A 20447-nucleotide genomic window follows, 5' to 3' on the forward strand; every position below is an offset into this window, starting at 1 on the left:
TGGATGTAGGTGCGCGAAGACCTCTGGATGTAGGCACCACTCGCCGGGGTCGGGTGAGGGCCAACTGAGGAAGTCTGCTTCCCAGTTGAGCACCCCCGGGATGTGAATCGCTGAAATGGCCGGAACCTTGCTCTCCGCCCAGGAGAGAATCTTGGTCACCTCGGCCATGGCTGCCGAGCTGCGAGTGCCGCCCTGACGATTTATGTACGCCACGGCCGTGGCATTGTCCGACTGAACGCGGACAGGACGGGACTGAAGATGGGACACCCAATGAAGAAGACAAAGAAGAATCGCCCGTAATTCCAATATGTTTATCGGAAGAAGGGTCTCCTGGGGAGACCAGAGTTCCTGAACCGTCCAATCCCTGAACACGCCGCCCCAGCCCGACAGGCTGGCATCCGTTGTAACAACCTGCCAGTGAAGGGGAAGAAACGACCGCCCTTGGAGAAGAAGGGGGGACTGGAGCCACCAAAGCAGAGACTGACGGACCCTGCGAGGGAGAACAATCTGACGATCGAGGGACAGAGGAGACCTGTTCCATCGGGAGAGAATCGCCAGTTCAAGTGGGCGGTAATGAAACTGGGCAAAAGGTACGGCCTCCATAGTTGCCACCATCCGACCCAGGACTTCCATACAAGTGCGGATGGAGACCGATACCTGGGTCCGAAGGGAGCGGACCCCCGACCGGAGCGCCAGACGTTTGTCCGGCGGAAGACGAATTCGGGCAGAGGCCGTGTCGAAGTGAAGTCCCAGAAAGGTTAGAGACTGGGTAGGACAGAGGACTGACTTGTCCTGGTTGATCATCCACCCGGAGCGAGTCAGAGTGTGGAGAGTGACGTCCAGATTCTCCAGAGTCTGGGCCCTGGATGGAGCCTTGATGAGAAGGTCGTCCAGATAGGGTATTACCGAGATTCCCCTCGTCCGCAACAGGCCCATCACCGGTGCAAGGACCTTCGTAAAGACCCAAGGAGCCGTGGCTAGACCGAAGGGGAGGGCTACAAATTGAAAGTGCCCTTCCGGAACCGCAAAGCGGAGGTACTGATGATGGTCCGGAAATATTGGCACATGGAGATAGGCATCCTTGATGTCCACCGATGAAAGAAACTTCCCTAGTTCCAGGGACGCCACTACCGAACGGAGGGATTCCATTCAGAAGTGGCGCATGAGAAGATGATGGTTGAGACGTTTGAGGTCCAAAATTGGACGCACAGAACCGTCCATCGACAAAAAGATTTGAATAGAAACCCCGAAACCGTTCCCCTGGAGGAACAGGAACAATCACCCCCTGGAGAAGCAGAGACTGGAGAGCCGCTCGAAACTGCTTCGCCAGAGGAGGAGACCGGGGGGTCCGGGAGCAAAAAAAGCGGTCCCTCGGAAGGGATGCAAATTCGATCCGGTAACCGTAGGACACCCCGTCCCTGACCCAAGAGTCTTGAATGTGAGAGGTCCAAATGTCTCGAAAAAGTAAGAGACGACATCCCACCCGAGAAGAAACCGCGGGTGGGGGCCTCACTTCATGCAGAAGTGGGCTTGTGGTTGCCTGATTTGGGCGCAAAACGGCCAGACCGGTTGGAGACCGACTTCCAAGACAGGCGAGCCCGGAACGAGGGAGCGTGCCAGGACCCCTTGTTGGAGCTGGAGGTCCGAAAGGACCGAAAAAAAAGGACTTCCTTTGAGAAGTAGGGCGAGCCTTATTTTGAGGTAACAAGGAACTCTTACCTCCCGTTGCCTCGGAGATAATCTCATCAAGGCGTTTGCCGAAAAGACAGCCACCCGTAAAGGGAAGCTCAGTGAGAGATCTTTTGGAAGCGGCATCCGCATTCCAAGCTTTAAGCCACATAGAGCGGCGGAGAGCCACTAGGTGACCCACAGCATAGGCAGAACAACGGGCTGCCTGCATGGAAGCTGCGCACAGTAAATCTCCGGCCTTAGAGCATTGGAGAGCCAAAGCAGATAGATCCTCCGGGGGGGATCCTGCTAAGATATCCTGACGGAGCTTTTGGCACCACTCCGACAGGCCCTTGGACACCTATGTCGAGGCGAAGATGGGAAGAAGAGAAGAGCCAGCAGCTTCAGTGTCAAATTTCGCTAAGGATACCACTTTCTTGTCCGTGGGATCCTTGAAGGCAGCGGCATCTGCCAGAGGCAGTGTAGTCGCCTTATTGATCCGGGAAACTGGTGGATCCACTGAGGGAGGGGAAACCACCTTAGTGACAAAGACCTTGTCAAATGGATAACAATCTTGAATTGTCTTGATTCCTGGGAATCTCTTGTCTGGGTGTTTCCATGCAGTTTCCAGAATGTCGTCAAAGTCAGTGTGAGAGCTGAACTTCTGAGGTGCAGGCTTAGCACGATGAAAGGATACTCCTGGATTGACATCTGAAGATCCTGGGTCCTCTAGATGAAAGGTGTCTCTTAGGGCTGTAACCAAAGAGTTCACCGTTGCAACTGAGTCCGGGCGGTCCTCTGAGTCAGTTGCCGGCTCGGAAGCCTCGTCCACTAGTTCACCAGGGGAATGAGAATGAGTAGAGGCAGTCCTGGAGGGAGGCGACTGACTGAGTTTGCGGCTCTGGCGTAGCAGAGCGGCGACTCCGAGAACGTCCTCTGGAGTTTGTGCCCAGATGACAGGGGGGAGCGGGACCCATGAGGGGAACGCTCACGTCTATCTGAAGACTCATTGCAAGAGTCAGACAAGGCACCCCTAGGCCGCTTGTGAGAGCGTGAAGTATGTGGAGACGAGGAGTGAGCCCTTCCAGAAGTCCTGCGCAGGGAAGACCCCTTCAAGGCTGACACCACTTCCCAGGAGGCCTCAGCCACCGAGCGGGAGACTTGGGTCAAGTCAGCCATATACTGGGTCAGGGAAGAAACCCAGGCTGGGGGAGCGGCTGGATCCACCGGGACCGAAGGGGCATCAGGGGGTACCAGGGGGTCTGGGGGAGCAGTGGAGCAGGCAGGGCAAGTGGGCTCGGCAGAGCCAGACATCTTGGTATTACAGTGCTTACAGACAAAATAACTGAAGTTCCAGGTTTCTGTTTAGAGGGAGGAACAGCTCTGGGTACGGACATAATGAGGGAAAAGAAGGGAGATAGGAACTTTCTCACCCTAGTCTGTGTCCCCTGTCAGCTGCAGTGAGGAAAACTCGCTCAGTGCAGCTAGAGAGTGAGACAGGCCAGCCAATAGGAAAAGGGGGGCGTGCCTGAAGCAAGGCACTAACTAACTGACCCCTTCCCACTGAAATTCACGCCCACGGTGCTGATTGGAGGCTGCTTCGCGCCTCTGAGCGCTCCCAGCCCTGTGGGCAGAGCTACAGACCACCGAAGAGAACTGTCATGGCGCCCGCTCCTTGTACCGAGCGCAGCAGTCGGCCGTTTGTGTGCTTGGGGGAATAGAGCGGGCGGCCAACGCCGGAAGAAACTGCCGGGGAAAAGAAAGAAGCCGGCGCTGAAGCCCCCCGCTCATAGGAGCGCCGCGGCTGTCAGCCGCGATAAGGCGCTGCCAGCAAGCGCGGCTGTGGCAAAGTGAAAGTAAGCCGGCACTGAGAGCGCCCGGCCCGGGACAGCGCTGCGGCTGACAGCCGCACATAAGGCGCTGTGAACGAAGTACCCGATACACACACACACACATAAGTAAAGTGCCGGAATAAGGCGCTGTGAAATAAACGCACCAAGCACCCACACACAGACACCTAAGTGAAGTGCCCCATATATGGTGTCCCTTCATGGTGCCACTGCTCCCCCAAAAATAAAGTGCAGCCCCTGAAAGCTAGCCCCAAAAAAATGAAGGTGGGCCAAAACAGGGGGTCTCCAGCTTTTGCGAGTCCGTACCTATGGAGAGAAGGGGTAAAGTACTTACCTCAGTCAGAAGAACTTGCCTAATGGAGTTTTCAGTGAAGTCTTCAGTCAGTTTAGTTACCTGCATCTCGCCTGGCTGCTATGCGCGAGCGAGACGAGCAGGGAAATAGGGGGACCCGGACCCGTGAGGTACCACCCAAGCGCTGACCGTTGGCGAGGGGGGTTAACAGCGCATATACGCAATGTCTGTGCCCCCTTACTCGCAATGGGGAAACGGGGAACCGCAGTCCCTGAGTCCCCATCTGAAAACAGAAAAGAAAAGGAATAAAAAACGAACACGTCCCTAACTAGGAAAACAAAAAATCAGAAGACCTGGTCTGGAGCAACCCAGACCACGTCCACCTCCTCAGACACTAAGCTTAAACTGATTACCGTACCTCAGAGCCTGAAGGCAGGTATATCCTGCTGCGAGGAGCTGTCTTTTTTTTATCACCATAGTGTCACACCTCCTAGAGACAGCAAGATACACCCACTGTCTGTGTCCCCCAATGTAGCCGATAGAGAAATGAAATGGGGTGATTTATAAAATGGGGTGATTTATGGGGGTATCTAACATACAGGCCCCTCAATTCCACTTCAGAACTGAACTGGTCCCTTAAAAATCAGATTTAGCTATTTTCTTGAAAATCTGGAAAATTGCTACTAAACTTATAAACTCTCTAACATTCTAAAAAGTAAAAAGAATGTTTATCAAATGATGGGAACATATTAGTAGACAGATTGTACATGTAAATTAATCATTAATTTGGTGCGGCATGGCTGTCGTACGAGCAGAAAATATCAAATCTAGAAAAATGCTAATTATTATTATTATTTTTTATTTTTTTAAACATCTAAATATATCAATCAAAATTTACCACTAATGTAAAGTACAATATGTCACGAAAAATAATTCTCAGAATCGCTTTCATAAAGTGAAAGCGTTACAAAGTTATTAGCAAATAAGTGGACGCATGTCAGATTTAGAAATTTTGCCTTGGTCATTAAAGGGGTACTCCGTGGAAAACTTTTTTTTTTAAATCAGCTGGTGCCATATAGTTAAACAAATTAGTAAATTACTTCTATTAACCCCTTAAGGACCCGGGCTTTTTCCGTTTTTTCATTTTCAATTTTTCCTCCTGAACTTCATCACTCTTTTAAATCATAACTCTTTAAAATTTTCACCTAAAATTCTATATGATGGCTTATTTTTTGCATCACTAATTCTACTTTGTAATGACATTAGTCATTTTACTGAAAAATCTACGGTGAAACGGGAAAAAAAATCAATGTGCGACAAAATTGATGAAAAAACACTATTTTGTAAGTTTTGGGGGCTTCCGTTTTTACACAGTACATTTTTCGGCAAAAATGACACCTTATATTTATTCTCTAGGTCCATACGGTTAAAATGATACCCTACTTGTATAGGTTTGATTTTGTATTACTTCAGAAAAAAATCATAAATACATGCAGGAAAATTTATACGTTTAAAATGGTCATCTTCTGACCCCTATAACTTTTTTATTTTTCTGTGTTCAGGGCACTTTGAGGGCTCATTTTTTGCACCGTGATCTGAAGTTTTTAGCAGTACCATTTTTGTTCTGATCAGAATTTTTTTGCGCGTACGCCATTGAACGTGCGGTTTGAAAAGCGGTATATTTTTATAATTCGGACATTTCCGCACACGGCGATACCACATGTTTATTTTTATTTACACAGTTTTTTTTTTTTTATTCTTGGAAATGCCGGGTGATTGAAACTTTTATTAGGGGAAGGGATATTTGAAAGGGTTAATGATTTTTTTTACACTTTTCTTATGCAATATTATAGCTCCTATAGGGGGGCTATAACATTGCATTAACTGATCTTTTACACTGATTGATGCATCTCCATAGGAATGGATCAGTGTTTTCGGAGATTGAATGCTCAAGCCTGGATCTCAGGCTTGAAGCATTCATTCGGCGATCGGACAGCGCAGTAGAAGGTAAGAAGACTTCCTCCTGTGCTACAGCTGTTCGGGATGCCGCGATTATACCGCGGCGATTCCGAACAGCTCCCTGAGCTAGCCGGGCACTTTTACTTTTGCTTTTAGCCGTGCAGCTGAGCTTTGAGCGCACGGCTAAAGGGTTATTAGAGGCGGGTCTCAGCTTCACTATGACGCCGGGCCCGCCGCGATATGATGCGGGGTCACCGTGTGACCCCGCGTTATATCGCAGGACCGGGACCCAGAACGTACCCATATGTCCTGGGTCCTTAAGAGGTTAAAAAATCTTAATCCTTCCAGTACTTTTTAGGGGCTGTATACTACAGAGGAAATGCTTATCTTTTTAGATTTCTCTGCTGTCATGACCACAGTGCTCTCTGCTGACCTCTGCTGTCCATTTTAAGAACTGTCCAGAGCAGGAGAAAATCCTCATAGCAAACATATGCTGCTCTGGACAGTTCCTAAAATGGACAGCAGAGGTCAGAAGAGGGCACTGTGGTCATGACATCAGAGAAATCCAAAAATATAAGCATTTCCTCTGTAGTATATAGCCCCTAAAAAGTACTGGAAGGATTAAGATTTTTAAATAGAAGTAATTTACAAATCTGTTTAACTTTCTGGTACCAGTTGATTAAGAAAGAAAGAAAAAAAAAAGTTTTCCACGGGAGTACCCCTTTAAGGTCAAAACAGGCTATTGAGTAAAGGGGTTAAGGCTAGTGCTAAAGAATACATGGCATGCTTTTGCTCTTCACCTGAGTAATTTGATTCAGCATGGGAAATATTTGCATTTCTGTGATACCATAAGCAGTATACAGTGGTTTATAATAGGTCGTAATCAAACATAATATTTAAGAAAGGATCTTATACTAAATAAAACTGAACCATACCTTCTGTTGCTTGTTCTGCTTCTTCAAAATGAAAAATGCTTCGGCTTATTGTTTGGGTGGGCTTGGAACTACAGATATTACGAACAGTGTTCCTTGAAAAACATAAGATAATCATCAATTTGTCAAAATGTGCCCTAAATGGTCAACTTACCCCTATCTGATTGACAAAGATGTTAGGAATCACATTGGCTATCACTTCATTAACCAAACATTACTCCTTACCCCAGAAAAATAGCTCCAAATTCTTGGCAACTAGGTGTCTCACTTTCCCTACATTCTGTAGTCTACTGTCTTAGCATTTGTTATGTGCAGGAGTAGGGAGAAGGCCTAGGCTGTCAAACTGCAAGTCTGCCTGCTCAAAGTGATTCACACTGTTCCTGAAAGGTAAATAAAAGCTTCCCCCTTATCTCTGACCACCAATAAAACTCGGGGCAGCAGTGCATTGTGCAAATACCAGTGTACCTACTGTAGTATGTCCACAGTGCTGCAGTGTAAACTCCCCCATCATTATCATCAGCAGCTACAGCAGGGTGTGATCCCATTTTTTTGTATTGTATTGTTTTTTGATCACATATTAAGGAAATATGATAGATTACGATAGATAATCGATCGGTATAGCATAGCCACTTGCAATCCCAATGCATTAGTAACCACTTCTCTACCCACATGCCATCTATAGCAGTGAACTGTGGTAATCATCAGCCCAGCACTGTGACCCTGATCAGTCTAGTGCACTTCCTCCAGCACTATGTAATTGCAGAGAGCAATGTGCTGTGATTGGCCAGAGAAGTAAGGGAAAGAAAGTCCCTTGAAAGGAAAGAATAAGAAATAACTTTACCATGAAGGGAGCTGTCAGGGGCTCAGTAATAACAATGAGAGCACTTATTAATTGTCTAATTAATAAAAATAATAATTCTTATATAGCACACAGAGATTCTGCAGCGTTGTACACTCAAATTGGTCCCTTTCCAAACTGGAAAGGGACTCCAGTATGTTTTGGAGTGTGGGAGAAAACTGGAGAACCCAGAGGAATCCCACGCAAATAAGGGGAGAACATACAGACTCACTGCAGATGTTGTCCTTGGTGGGAATTGAACCTAGAACCCCAGCACTGAAAGGCAATAGGGCTAACCACTGAGCCACTGTGCTGATCTAACCATGCAAGTTTTTATAAAAAATCTTATAAAAAGACAGGTACACATTAAAATACACTTTAATAATAATATTTGCTTTTATTCATATAACAGCAACATATTTTGCAGCTCTGTTGGTAGCTTATCTCTTCCAGAATAATAGGGTCGAACAGTAAAAATACAACACGTTTGACCCTACTCTCCACTGACATCATCTGTTGGGGGAGAATGAAACTGCCACCATACACATTAGACTGTCAGCCAAATTCACTGAAGTCAGAAGGTTCGGCTGACCTTAGTCTTAGATATATGGGAACCTTTTTCTTTACTTTTTAACTAAACTAGCTGTCATATCTGAACAGGTTTACAATAAAAAATGGGAACCCTTACTATTGGGAATGAGACAAAATATGCCAACATATCAGTGTTACTTTCTTCAAGTAGTTTACCCACTACATGGTGCCCTCCATACTGAGCACCTTTAAATACATGGATGCCAAAAAAGGACAGACAAGTACCCAGTACTACAATTCACAGTTAGTACTCTAGGATATATACTGTAGCACCAATGGTAACATTATCAGCAACTCCTCTATACAAAGAAAAGCTCTGTGTACTACTCTTTTTGCAGTGGTTTGTAAGCACTGGGGGCATAGGAAGAAAGCACAGATTGCAAGCAGATAGTAATCCACCAACTGGGTACAGTGACCCCCCCGACCTACGATGGCCCCGGCATACGATCATTTCAACATACGATGGCCTCTCAGAGGCCATCGCATGTTGAAGGCAGCATCAACATACGATGCTTTTGTATGTTGGGGTCATCGCATAAACAGCTATCCGGCAGCGCAGACTGCTTCAGCTGCCACCGGATAGCCGCTTACGGTGCCCCATGTGGTCTGCTGATGATCACTTACCTGTCCTCGGGGCTCCGGCGCGTCCTCTCCGGGATCCCCTGCATCGTCGGCACTCTCCATCGTTGTCACAACGTTGCACGCCGTCCCGTCATCCAATAGGAGCGACGTGCATGGTGACGTGATGCCGACGACGTGAGAGCGAGGATTCTGGGGAAGCAGAGGCCTTGCCAGAGCGTCGGGAACACCCCGGGGACGCGGCGACAGCGATGGAAGGCGACATCCAGGGCAGCGGTGACGAGCGGTGACGGTCCGGACGGCGGGGACAGGTGAGTATAACCTCCAATACCAGTGGTCTTTACCTGCGGACCTCCAGATGTTGCAAAACTACAACTCTCAGCATGCCCGGACAGCCGTTGGCTGTCCGGGCATGCTGGGTGTTGTAGTTTTGCAACATCTGGAGGTCCGCAGGTTGTAGACCACTGTCCTATACTTTACATTGCACAGATCCCTAAACATACGATGGTTTCAACAAACGATGGTTCATTTGGAACGGATTACCATCGTATGTTGAGGGACCACTGTACTACGGCACTGCAGAATGCAGTGAAATAAATATTACAAATAGTAGTGGGAAAGGAGCTTTGTGGAAAGTTTAGATTGTCACCATGTAGAGATCATTTTGTTACAGATTTAGTGGAGCATTTTTTATGTTATGAAATACATGGGGATTAGGGAACATATAAGATATATATGAGAACTGTACACAGGTTTCCCAACCAGTGTGCCTCCAGCTGTTGCAAAACTACAACTCCTAGCAGGCCCGGAGTTGTCATTTTGCAACAGCTGGAGGCACCCTGATTGGAAAACACTACTTTAGGATTATCAAGTGTGGTGTCCCAGCACCAATAGCTCTTCTGTGGCTTCGGACTGCTTCAGGCAGCTTTTGCAGCACACGGTGTTGGGCCCACTAGAGACATATAGTTAAATTAAATGTGTTTGCAGTTTAATGCAAAATAATAAATATTTTTAAATTAATTACATTGCTGTTATTTGTATATATGTTATTAATGTGTTACTGTACCTTTAAGAGAGTGCAATGTAAACCCCATGTGACCATGCCTGCCAATGGGAACCCCTAAAGTCTCACCCTTATAGTGTAGTGGGGGAGGAGTTACCCTAATGTTCCAGAACAGATACTGCTGAGGCACAGTTTGGTTCAGGTGTGTTGTGTGCTCTGAGGAAAGGCCTAGCTCAAATCTACTTCTTCTTGTCATTCTGCAAGGATTACTCGCACGGTGGAAGTTCATGCCCCGGCAAAGGCTTCAGCACCTTGACAGAACCCTACCCACCAGGATTCATCTACCCATTTTACAAGTCAGTATTAATCTGTTTGGTGAACGCACCACAAGTCCCAGCAAGGCAACAGGGCTCCCAAGTGGTTACGCTGCGTCTGTGTAATACCATCTCCACCCAGCTCAGTAAAGACAGTTATCCGTAACCTGACGTCAGTGGGTCTGGCCCAGGAGAAGCTGTCTCAATTCTCGGACCGGGGATAGTATAATGGTGCTCTGGCATCACAAAGTGATAAGTCATTTCTCCTGGGCCAGAAACGGCACCACACAAATGTTTGGCTGAAAGATGTACAGTGACATGATAAAGTAAAACAGATATTGAGAGCTGTGATTTTACCAGCTGTCATTATGACAGCAGACCCTTCTACAAGGACAAATTCTATTACCTTATTAGCCTTTTTACAGAGTTCTACTTTTATTTGTATAATTTCTTTTAGAATATCTATGTTATTTGTGCATTCACCTTTTTTCCAGATTTCCAAATATTCCAACCCTAAGCAGGGCTGTAACAAAATTTGCATGTAACACTTTCAGTTTTTGGCACCTATTTCTGACAGATCTGCATGAAAAAAATTATTACATTTTGGAAATTACCCTAATGGGGTGTGTTTATTCTTGTCTAGGGCACCATGAGCTGCAAGTGATTTGAAATATTTGTCTGATTTTCCACATATCTATTTTTGTACTATTGTGTAATCGGTAGTCTACGGTTTGCACATATTTTTGTACACGCAATTATACTTCCCTAATTATGGAATGAAAACATTTCACATATTGCAATATAAATAATAAAAATATATTGCCTCACATGCCACACAAGATTTTATTTCCTATATGAAGTCAGAAAATGTTGCAAAACCAGACATTTTCGTAGAACTGCATTTCAAAACGTTTCCACAAAAAACTGAATTTCCTAAATGACTGCACACAAAGTATACCTGTCCTTTAAAAAGCTGCCTAGTTTTGTTAGATTAACTTTGTTGTGGTGACAAGGTGATTTAACCCTTAGATGACACATGACTTACAAGTACACTCTTGTTGAGGTCCGGGTGTATAAAGTGCGCATACAAGCTGAGCTCTCGTCATGCCCGGTAACTCCCAGTAACTACCGGTATCAGCAGCCGAGATATATAGCTAATGCCGGGCATAGGTGAACTCACCGATGGCCACCTTCAGATGCTGTAATCAAAATGAGTGAAAATGCGTTGTTGTTCCTTTGGGAATTATGATCGGGACCTCCATGGCATGTTTGCAGGGTCATGATCAGAGTGCACCTTCCTGATGGTCTTCTGCTTCTCCAGCCAGCTTCTGCAGGCTAGAGAAGCAGAGTACCGAAAACACTTATTATTGCTGTGTTTGAACAGTGTTTGCAATCGAAAGATTGCATGTACTAGTCTTCTAGTGGGGGACTAAAAATTATGAATAAAATGTAAAAAAAAATAAAAATAAGTAATAAATGTGAGAATTTCTGAACTGTTAAAATAAAAACGTTAATGTATGCATGGTAAATGTCAAAAACATAAAAAAAAAAAAAAAAAGACCAACGTTCAGGATTGCTGATATTGGATCATTTTTTATACTAAAAACTAGAAAAACAACAAAAAGCGATCTAAAATTCCTATCAAAATAAAAAAACACAGGCAAAAATTATGGATCACAGTGCAAAAAATGAGCCCTCATACAGAAAAAGTATATAGGTCTCAGAAGAGGACAAATTTAGTCATACTCATTTACTTACAAAAAGTTATATTTTTTGAAAAGCAGTAAAAAACAACAACAACAACAAAAACCTATATAATTTGATATCGCTGTAATCGTGCTTACCTACAGAATAAAGATACAGGAAGTTCTTTTCTTTTGGAATTTCCTTTCTGCCTGACCACAGTGCTCTATCTGTCCATTTTAGGAACTGTCCAGAGCAGGATAGGTTTGCTACGGGGATTTGCTCCTACTCTGGACAGTTCCTAAAATGGATAGAGGTGTCAGCAGAGAGCACTGTGGTCAGACAGAAAGGAAATTCAAAAAGAAAAGAATTCTGTAGTAGAGAGATTACTTGGCACAGCTCGCCTAATCACTCGCACCTGTCAATCACTACCTCTGTTGGCTAGACCACGTCAGGTGGTGCTCACTGGATATAGCAAAGTCCAATACAAATCTTCACATGTATAGAGAAAAAGCCAGGGCAACTCACCAAGTACATATACTTCAAAACTTTATTGTTCCATGAAGGGTACAAACAGTGCAGGACACGGGTGGACGGTACACAAAGGAATGTTCGTTCGAGGCTACCATGCCTTTTCGCAGGATATTCTTCAACTGGCCCACATAGTCATTAAGCCGGAAACACATTGAAATAACCCTCCCCTCCGTTGTCATGGAAACCATCCAAACAAAAGGTAAGTGCAGTTAAAATATGTTAAAAACAACTGTGTGATACAAATAAACTTTTAATAATAAAGCACTGAGCTCAGTACGTTAATTAAGACCTAGAGGTCCCATTGCTTCCAAACGAAGAATCCATTTCGTTTCACTTATTAATAAGATCGCTTCTTTAGTTTTTCCAGCACATCCGTGTTCGATCCTCTCAAGGCCAGCAAACCGGAATCCTTGTCTCTCTTTAGAATGAACTTCATTAAGGTGCTGTATAAATCTAGTGGCATGGAATAGAAGAAATAGTACCAACCGAAAAATCTCAAAAACTTTCTTGAATAAATCAAGTTTAATTAAGAATAAAAGTAAAAGTTCCGACTTTATGACAACTGATACAGACAGCAGTGGATCTGTGGAGTCTACTGGAGACACAATGAATATCAAGCAAAAGGCTGCTATAGTCCCTTTAGACCCAGAACCCGAAGAGGGAGAAGAAAATTGAAGAACTCTGAGAAAACGCATGCCAAAAACACGAATGTGACCTGGCGCAAGTAACTCCTGAAAATATAGTAGTGAATCTCACAGGCAAGGAGATTGATGAAGATACTATTTCAGTATTAAACAAAGGATTAAACTTCGGTCTCACAGAACAGTTTGACTTTGTCCAGTTTCAAGAGGATTTGTTTAAAGGTGTCCGTAAAGTGAATCTAAAAAAATTCTTTACTGCAGTAAAAAATTATAATAAAAATGAGATATTACTTGAAGGTGATATCAGCTGTAAAATTGGACCACTGGGGTTTTGTATACCCAATAAATTTACTGAAGAGTAGTGTTGCTCGCGAATATTCGCAATGCGAATTTTATTTGCGAATATCGCATATTCGCGAATTCGCGAATATTCGCAAATATAGCACTATATATTCGTAATTACGAATATTCGGTTTTTTTTTGTTTTTTTTTCACAGTACACATCACAGTGATCATCCCTCTCTGCTTCCAGCTTGTGTGGTGTAAAAAAGACTCTAATACTGCTTATGCTTATTTTGTATATGCTAATTTTCGTATATGTTAATTTTCGCATTCGCGAATTTTTGCTTATGCGAAAATAAAACGCGAATATTACGAATATGCGAATATATGACGAATATTCGTCCATATATTCGCGAATATTCGCGAATTCGAATATGGCCTATGCCGCTCAACACTACTGAAGAGGAACGTGAGTTGGTCACGTTTCTTGCTGATACCACTGATCATGATCCCGATAGAATACATAATACTAATAGTGAGGCATTTTCGGGGGGTAATCAGTCATTGTTCAATCCTCCTGTCACACCCGGGAGCCCACTTGATTTATTTCACAAATCAGTTTTAAAAGAAGTTAAAGCACTCATCTACCCGAAGGCTCAGAGTAACATCTCGGACAAAGAGAAAATAGCCCTAGATAAATTAATTAAAATGGAAGATATAGTTGTTACTAAAGCCGATAAGGGTGGGGGTGTAGTACTTTGGAGAACTACTGACTATAATGCAGAAGCCCTTAAACAGTTAGGAGACGAACATACCTATTGTAAATTTAAAAAAGATCCTTGCCCACAAATAGTTAATAACTTAAGAATGTTGCTTCGGAAGTTTCATGAAAAAGGTGTCATCAGTAGAAAAATTGCTGAACGTCTCCTTCCTAGGAACATCAAAAAACCCTCTTGGTATATACTGCCTAAAGTTCATAAGTCGATTCTATCGTCTCGGGGATTGGGTCACTGACTGAATACCTGTCTAGTTATATTGATTGGCTTGTGTCACCTTTGCTTAGAAAATTACCCTCCTATCTTAGAGACACCGGAGATTTAATCAAAATTTTCGAATAATTTTCATTGGCAACCTGGATTTAGGCTGTGTTCCGTGGATGTGGAGAGCCTATGCACCCGAATCCCGTTGGATTCAGGTGTGCAGGCTATGACCACGATCCTACGGAAGACCGGTAAGTCACCCGAGTTCATTAATTTTGTTACTGAAGCCCTCACATTTATTTTGAGAAACAATGTCTTCCAGTATGGAGGGGAGTGGTATAGACAGACGCATGGCGAAGCCATGGGGTCTCCTACCTCATGTGCTTATGCTAATATTTTCCTCTCCATGCTGGAAGACAATTGGGTCTTTACATCTAAGAACCCTTTTATTGGAAAAATTCTACTTTTTCTCAGGTATGTGACCTTTTTATTATTTGGGACGGGTTTACAAGATGATTTTTCAGCTTTTGTTGACTATCTTAACCAAGTAAATGGGGTTACCATGCTTTTTACGCCTGTATTTGGAGATCAACATCTTGAATTTTTGGATGTACAAGTAGATATTGTAGAAGATAATATAGCGACATCTGACTTTAGGAAACCTATTGCAAAGAATTCATTATTACATTATCAATCATCTCATCCCCCTCAGGTTAAAAATAGTATACTGTATAGTCAGCTAGTTAGACTCAAACGTATTAACAGTAACCACATGATGTTTCAAAAACAAGGAGATGAATTACAACATCGTTTACCCACGCAAATTAATTTTAGATGCGAGAAATAAAATAGAACGAGTACCAAGAGAAGTTCTGTTGAAGACAAAAGATAGAAAAAATAATAAACGCTGTGTTTTTTCTTTCTCCAATACTCCTATTAATAATGTTGTAAAAAAAACTATCATGAACAATTGGTACATCTTACAAGAAGATGCTGATATAGCAGAAATGACTATTGAGAAGCCTATTGTCACATATAGAAAGAATAAAACAGTTAGAGACTTGTTGAGAAAGAAAATGAACGCACTTGAATCAAATTGGCTGTCTGAATTACGACCTAAAGGGAACTTTAGTTGTGGTTCTTGCTCTTTTTGTTCATTTAATATGAAGAGCAGATTTTTGGAATTAGCAGGTGATAAAATTACTGTGAGACAATGTATTACATGTAGGTCCTCTCATGTGATATACGCACTAGTTTGTAAATGTAATCTATTTTACATTGGGAAGACTAAAAGGCTCCTATTCCACAGAATTCGTGAGCATGTTTGATCCCTCAGGACCGGCGTCGGAGCCACTAGATTTATACAGCACATTAATGAAGTTCATTCTAAAGAGAGACAAGGATTCCGGTTTGCCGGCCTTGAGATGATCAAACACGGATATGCTGGAAAAACTAAAGAAGAGATCTTATTAATAAGTGAAACAAAATGGATTCTTCGTTTGGAAGCAATGGGACCTCTAGGTCTTAATGAACGTACTGAACTCAGTGCTTAATTATTATTTAAGCATTAAGCATATTACTTAAGTTTATTTGTATCACACAGTTTTTTTTTTTATATATTTTAACTGCACTTACCTTTTGTTTGGATGGTTTCCATGACAACAGAGGGGAGGATTATTTAAATGTGTTTCCAGCTGAATGACGATGTGGTCCAGTTGCAGCATATCCTGCGAAACGGCACCGTAGCCCCGAACTAACATCCCTTTGTGTACCGTCCACCCGTGTCCTGCACTGTTTGTAACCTTCATGGAGCAATAAAGAAGTTTTGAAGTATACGTACTTGGTGAGTTGCCCTGGCTTTTTCTCTATACATGTCAAAAAGAAAAGAACATACAGTAGCTGATAAGTACTGGAAAGGTTAAGATTTTTAAAAAGAAATTTACAAATCTGTTTAACTTTCTGGCACCAGATGATTTAAAAAAAATGTTTTTCAGTGGAGTACCCCTTTAAACCCTTAAAGACACAGGACGCATCACATCGCATCGGTCCCGGCGCTCATCAATGGCCGGGACCCGTGGCTAATACCACACATCGCCGATTGCGGCAATGTGCGGTATTAACCCTTTAGAAGTGGCGGTCAAAGCTGACCGCCGCTTCTAAAGTGAAAGTGAAACTATCCCGGCTAGTCAGTCGGGCTGTTCGGGACCGCCGCGGTGAAATCACGGCGTCCCGAACAGCTTACAGGACACCGGGAGGGCCCTTACCTGCCTCCTCGGTGTCCGATCAACGAATGACTGCTCCGTACCTGAGATCCAGGCAGGAGCAGTCAAGCGCCGATAACACTGATCACAGGCGTGTTAACACTGATCACAGGCGCACACACATCAGTCCTTATGGGACCTATAACACTGCAAAAAAAAAGTTTAAAAAAAGTGTTAATAAAGGTCATTTAACCCCTTCCCTAATAAAAGTTTGAATCACCCCCCTTTTCCCATATAAAAAATAAAAAAATATAAACATATGTAGTGTCGCCGCGTGCGTAGATGTCCGAACTATAAAAATAAATCATTAATTAAACTGCACGGTCAAAAGTCCAAGAAAGCGTATTTTTTGTCACTTTTTATACCATTAAAAAATTTATAAAAAGTGATCAAAAAGTCCGATCAAAACAAAAATCACACCGATAAAAACCTCAGATCACGGCGCAAAAAATGAGTCCTCATACCGCCCTGTAAGTGGAAAAATAAAAAGTTATAGGGGTCAGAAGATGACGTTTTTAAACGTAGAAATTTTCCTGCATATAGTTATGATTTTTTCCAGAAGTACGACAAAATCAAACCTATATAAGTAGGGTATCATTTTAACCATATAGACCTACAGAATAATGATAAGGTGTCATTTTACCAAAATATGCACTGCGTAGAAACGGAAGCCCCCAAAAGTTACAAAATGGCGTTTTTTCTTCGACTTTGTCGCACAATGATTTTTTTTCCGTTTCGCCGTGAATTTTTAGTTAAAATGACTAATGTCACTGCAAAGTAGAATTGGTGATGCAAAAAATAAGCCATAATATGGATTTTTAGGTGGAAAATTTAAAGGGTTATGATTTTTAAAATGTAAGGCGGAAAAAACGAAAGTGCAAAAACTGAAAAACCCTGAGTTCTTAAGGGGTTAAATACAAAGGTACAGTAAAGATAAAAACAAAAAAAAACTCCTGCTGAATAACCCAGACCCAGGAGGCATGCCAGGGAGGGGGTTAATAAATCTTAGCAAATTTGTGTATCAGTATAAAGTATAGAATGCATACTTATACATATACATACACACACACACTTTTTTTTGTGATTGCAGAATATTTGTAAACATGAAACAAATGTGAAAGGCTCAACAGTAAAGGAGCACAAAATGGACTGCACAAGAGGGGAGATATTCACTTTTCAGTTGCAAGGGGAATAAGGGGAAAGGAGAACAACCTGGAATAGATGTCAGTATTGCATGATGGTAACTGTAGTCTGCTACCCACATGGGCTGCTCCTAAACCTAAGGAGCACATGGGGAGCAACAAAATGACAGAAAATGGCAACAATGCATGTTTAGGAGCAAGGATTTTAGCTGATTTCAATTTTTTTGGTCCAGTGCTAGAATACTCCTTTAATTTTCCTTTCTATAACACTGTGGATCCTCTGGAAGAGGAAGACAGCCTCAAAGAATGCAGGATCACAGCAAGTGCTCTCTCTCCTGCACATAGCATTGGCTAAGCCCCACACCACCAACTGTGTTTCATCTTGGTCTCTCTGTTACTAGAGACAGAGTGAGCCTAACAACCGTCAGTGGACATCAGATTGCAGAAAAGTAAGACGCTTACTAGCCAAGACTTTTGGGCTTTTCCTGGGGTAAGGAGTCTACAAATATGTTAGGAATTATGCAAGGACATAGATCAAAGTGTTTTGAAATAACAGTAACCATTTTAAAAAAATTCTGTGACTTTTTTATTGATGGCCTACCCTATCCATCAATATCAGATTGGTGGGATGCCAACATAGGTAGCCCCACTGGTGAGCTGTTCAGCAGAGCCACGGCCCCCAGATGTACACTGTGAATGGAGGCAGAAGCCTCAGCTCTGTTCATACTGTGCATCGCCCACTCACTTCTTCTAGACTCTTTTTGTTTTTGTCTTTTAATTTATGGCCCCAAATGTTGCACAGACTGGGAAAGAGGTTGAAGGTTATGTATGGACTTTGGCTACCACAATGTTTTGAGACAATAAAGCAATGATGAGTTCAGTAGGAGCTGTGTCAGTTTACGAACTACACATTACAAACTGTTGCAAATTCATACAACAAAACACTATCAGCAAAACATCTTTTTTAAGTGGATAAAAAAGATCAATTATGTATTCCACCTACTGTATTTCTTTCCATGGGTGTTTGAGGGAGATATTTTGAAGGGATGTTGATTCCTGAGGAGCTGGCATTGAGGCCACCGTTATCCCCACCACTTCAGTTGGTGTCTTTACAGGAGGGAAAAAGTCATCATCTACTGACAAAAAAAAATGGATTCTGAGAACACATAGATTACCTAGGGTAACCATTGTTAAATGTTAGTTTCAATAAAATCAATACCGATCGGACCCTTAATGGGTCAGATGCAAATGTCCGTGTGAACCTAGCCTACCAGACTTCAGGGGACAGTCAAGAATCCCCCATGCACATTCGCTACTGTATGTGTAGGACTAACAAATTAGCCTTTATGAAAGACCATATTCTATTTAGTTTTTACCTATAGGTTGACTACTACTATACCAATGGCTGGGCTGAGAATAGTATTGCAGCTAGGGAGCAAGAGAGTCCCGCAGGAGTTTTTTTTTTTAGGATAGTAGAAAAATATTTTTTTATGTAAGTAATCAATTCTACAGTAAATAAGTATAATAATACAGTCATGGCCGTAAATGTTGGCACCCCTGAAATTTTTCAAGAAAATGAAGTATTTCTCACAGAAAAGGATTGCAGTAACACAAAAAAAAACATAACAAGAAATCAAAATAAAATAACTGAAATCAGTCGCTTCCTATAACCATCAATAAGCTTCTTACACCTCTCAGCCGGAATGTTGGTCCACTCTTCCTTTGCAAACTGCTTCAGGTCTCTCTTATTGGAAGGCGCCTTTTCCCAACAGCAATTTCAAGATCTCTCCACAGGTGTTCAATGGAATTTAGACCTGGACTCATTGCTGGCCACTTCAGAACTCTCCAGCGATTTGATGCCATCCATTTTGGGTGCTTTTTGACGTATGTTTGGGCTCATTGTCCTGCTGGAAGACCCAAGATCTCGGATGCAAACCCAGCTTTCTGACACTGGGCTGTACAGGGAGACCCAAAATCTGTTGGTAATCCTCAGATTTCATGATGCCTTGCACATATTCAAGGCACCCAGTGCCAGAGGCAGCAAAACAACCCCAAAACATTGAACCTCCACCATATTTCACTGTAGGTACTGTGTCCTTTTCTTTGTATTCCTCATTCTGTTTTCGGTAAACAGTAGAATGATGTGCTTTACCAAAAAGCTCTATCTTGGTCTCATCTGTCCACAAGACATCTTCCCAGAAGGATTTTGGCTTACTCAAGTTCATTTTGGCAAAATGTAGTCTTGCTTTTTTTATGTCTCTGTGTCAGCAGTGGGGTCCTCCTGGGTCTCCTGCCATAGTGTTTAATTTCATTTAAATGTCGACGGATAGTTCGTGCTGACACTGATACTCCCTGAGCCTGCAGGACAGCTTGAATATCTATGGAACTTGTTTGGGGCTGCTTATCCACCATCCAGACTATCCTGCATTGACACCTTTCATAAATTTTTCCCTTCCGTCCAGGTTCAGGGAGATTAGCTACAATGCCATGGGTTGCAAAATTCTTGATAATGTTGCGCACTGTGGACATAAGCAAATCTAGATCTTTGGAGATGGACTTTTAACCTTGAGATTGTTGGTATTTTTCCACAATTTTGGTTCTCAAGTCCTCAGACAGTTCTCTTCTCCATGCTTCAGTTGTCCATGCTTAGTGTGCACACACAGACACACAATGCAAAGACTAAGTGAACTTCTCTCCTTTTTATCTGCTTTCAGGTGTGATTTTTATGTTGCCCACACCTGTTACTTGCCCCAAGTGAGTTTAAAGGAGCCTCACATGCTTGAAACAATCTTATATTTCCACAATTTTGAAAGGGTTCCAATAATTTTGTCCAGCCCATTTTGGGAGTTTGGTGTGACATTATGTCCAATTTTCTATTTTTCCTCTCTTTTTTGGTTT

General features: G+C 42.9%; 1 protein-coding gene across 9 annotated transcripts in view; it reads right to left on the bottom strand.

Moving 5' to 3' along the window:
• The window catches only part of TBC1D2 (TBC1 domain family member 2), a 74749-nt gene that overhangs the window by 35696 nt on the left and 18606 nt on the right, over nucleotides 1-20447 (bottom strand). For 8 of the 9 annotated variants that reach the window (XM_056569765.1, XM_056569748.1, XM_056569753.1 and 5 more), the window contains 2 exons: nucleotides 18553-18685; nucleotides 6705-6796 (listed from right to left, as the gene is read on the bottom strand). In XM_056569765.1, coding sequence (XP_056425740.1) covers nucleotides 6705-6796; nucleotides 18553-18685 — 225 coding nt within the window. The remainder of the gene's footprint in view (nucleotides 1-6704; nucleotides 6797-18552; nucleotides 18686-20447) is intronic. The other variant, XM_056569792.1, reaches the window with a different exon arrangement.

This window comes from Hyla sarda, chromosome 1, assembly GCF_029499605.1.
Source record: "Hyla sarda isolate aHylSar1 chromosome 1, aHylSar1.hap1, whole genome shotgun sequence".
NCBI classification, from domain to species: domain Eukaryota; kingdom Metazoa; phylum Chordata; class Amphibia; order Anura; family Hylidae; genus Hyla; species Hyla sarda.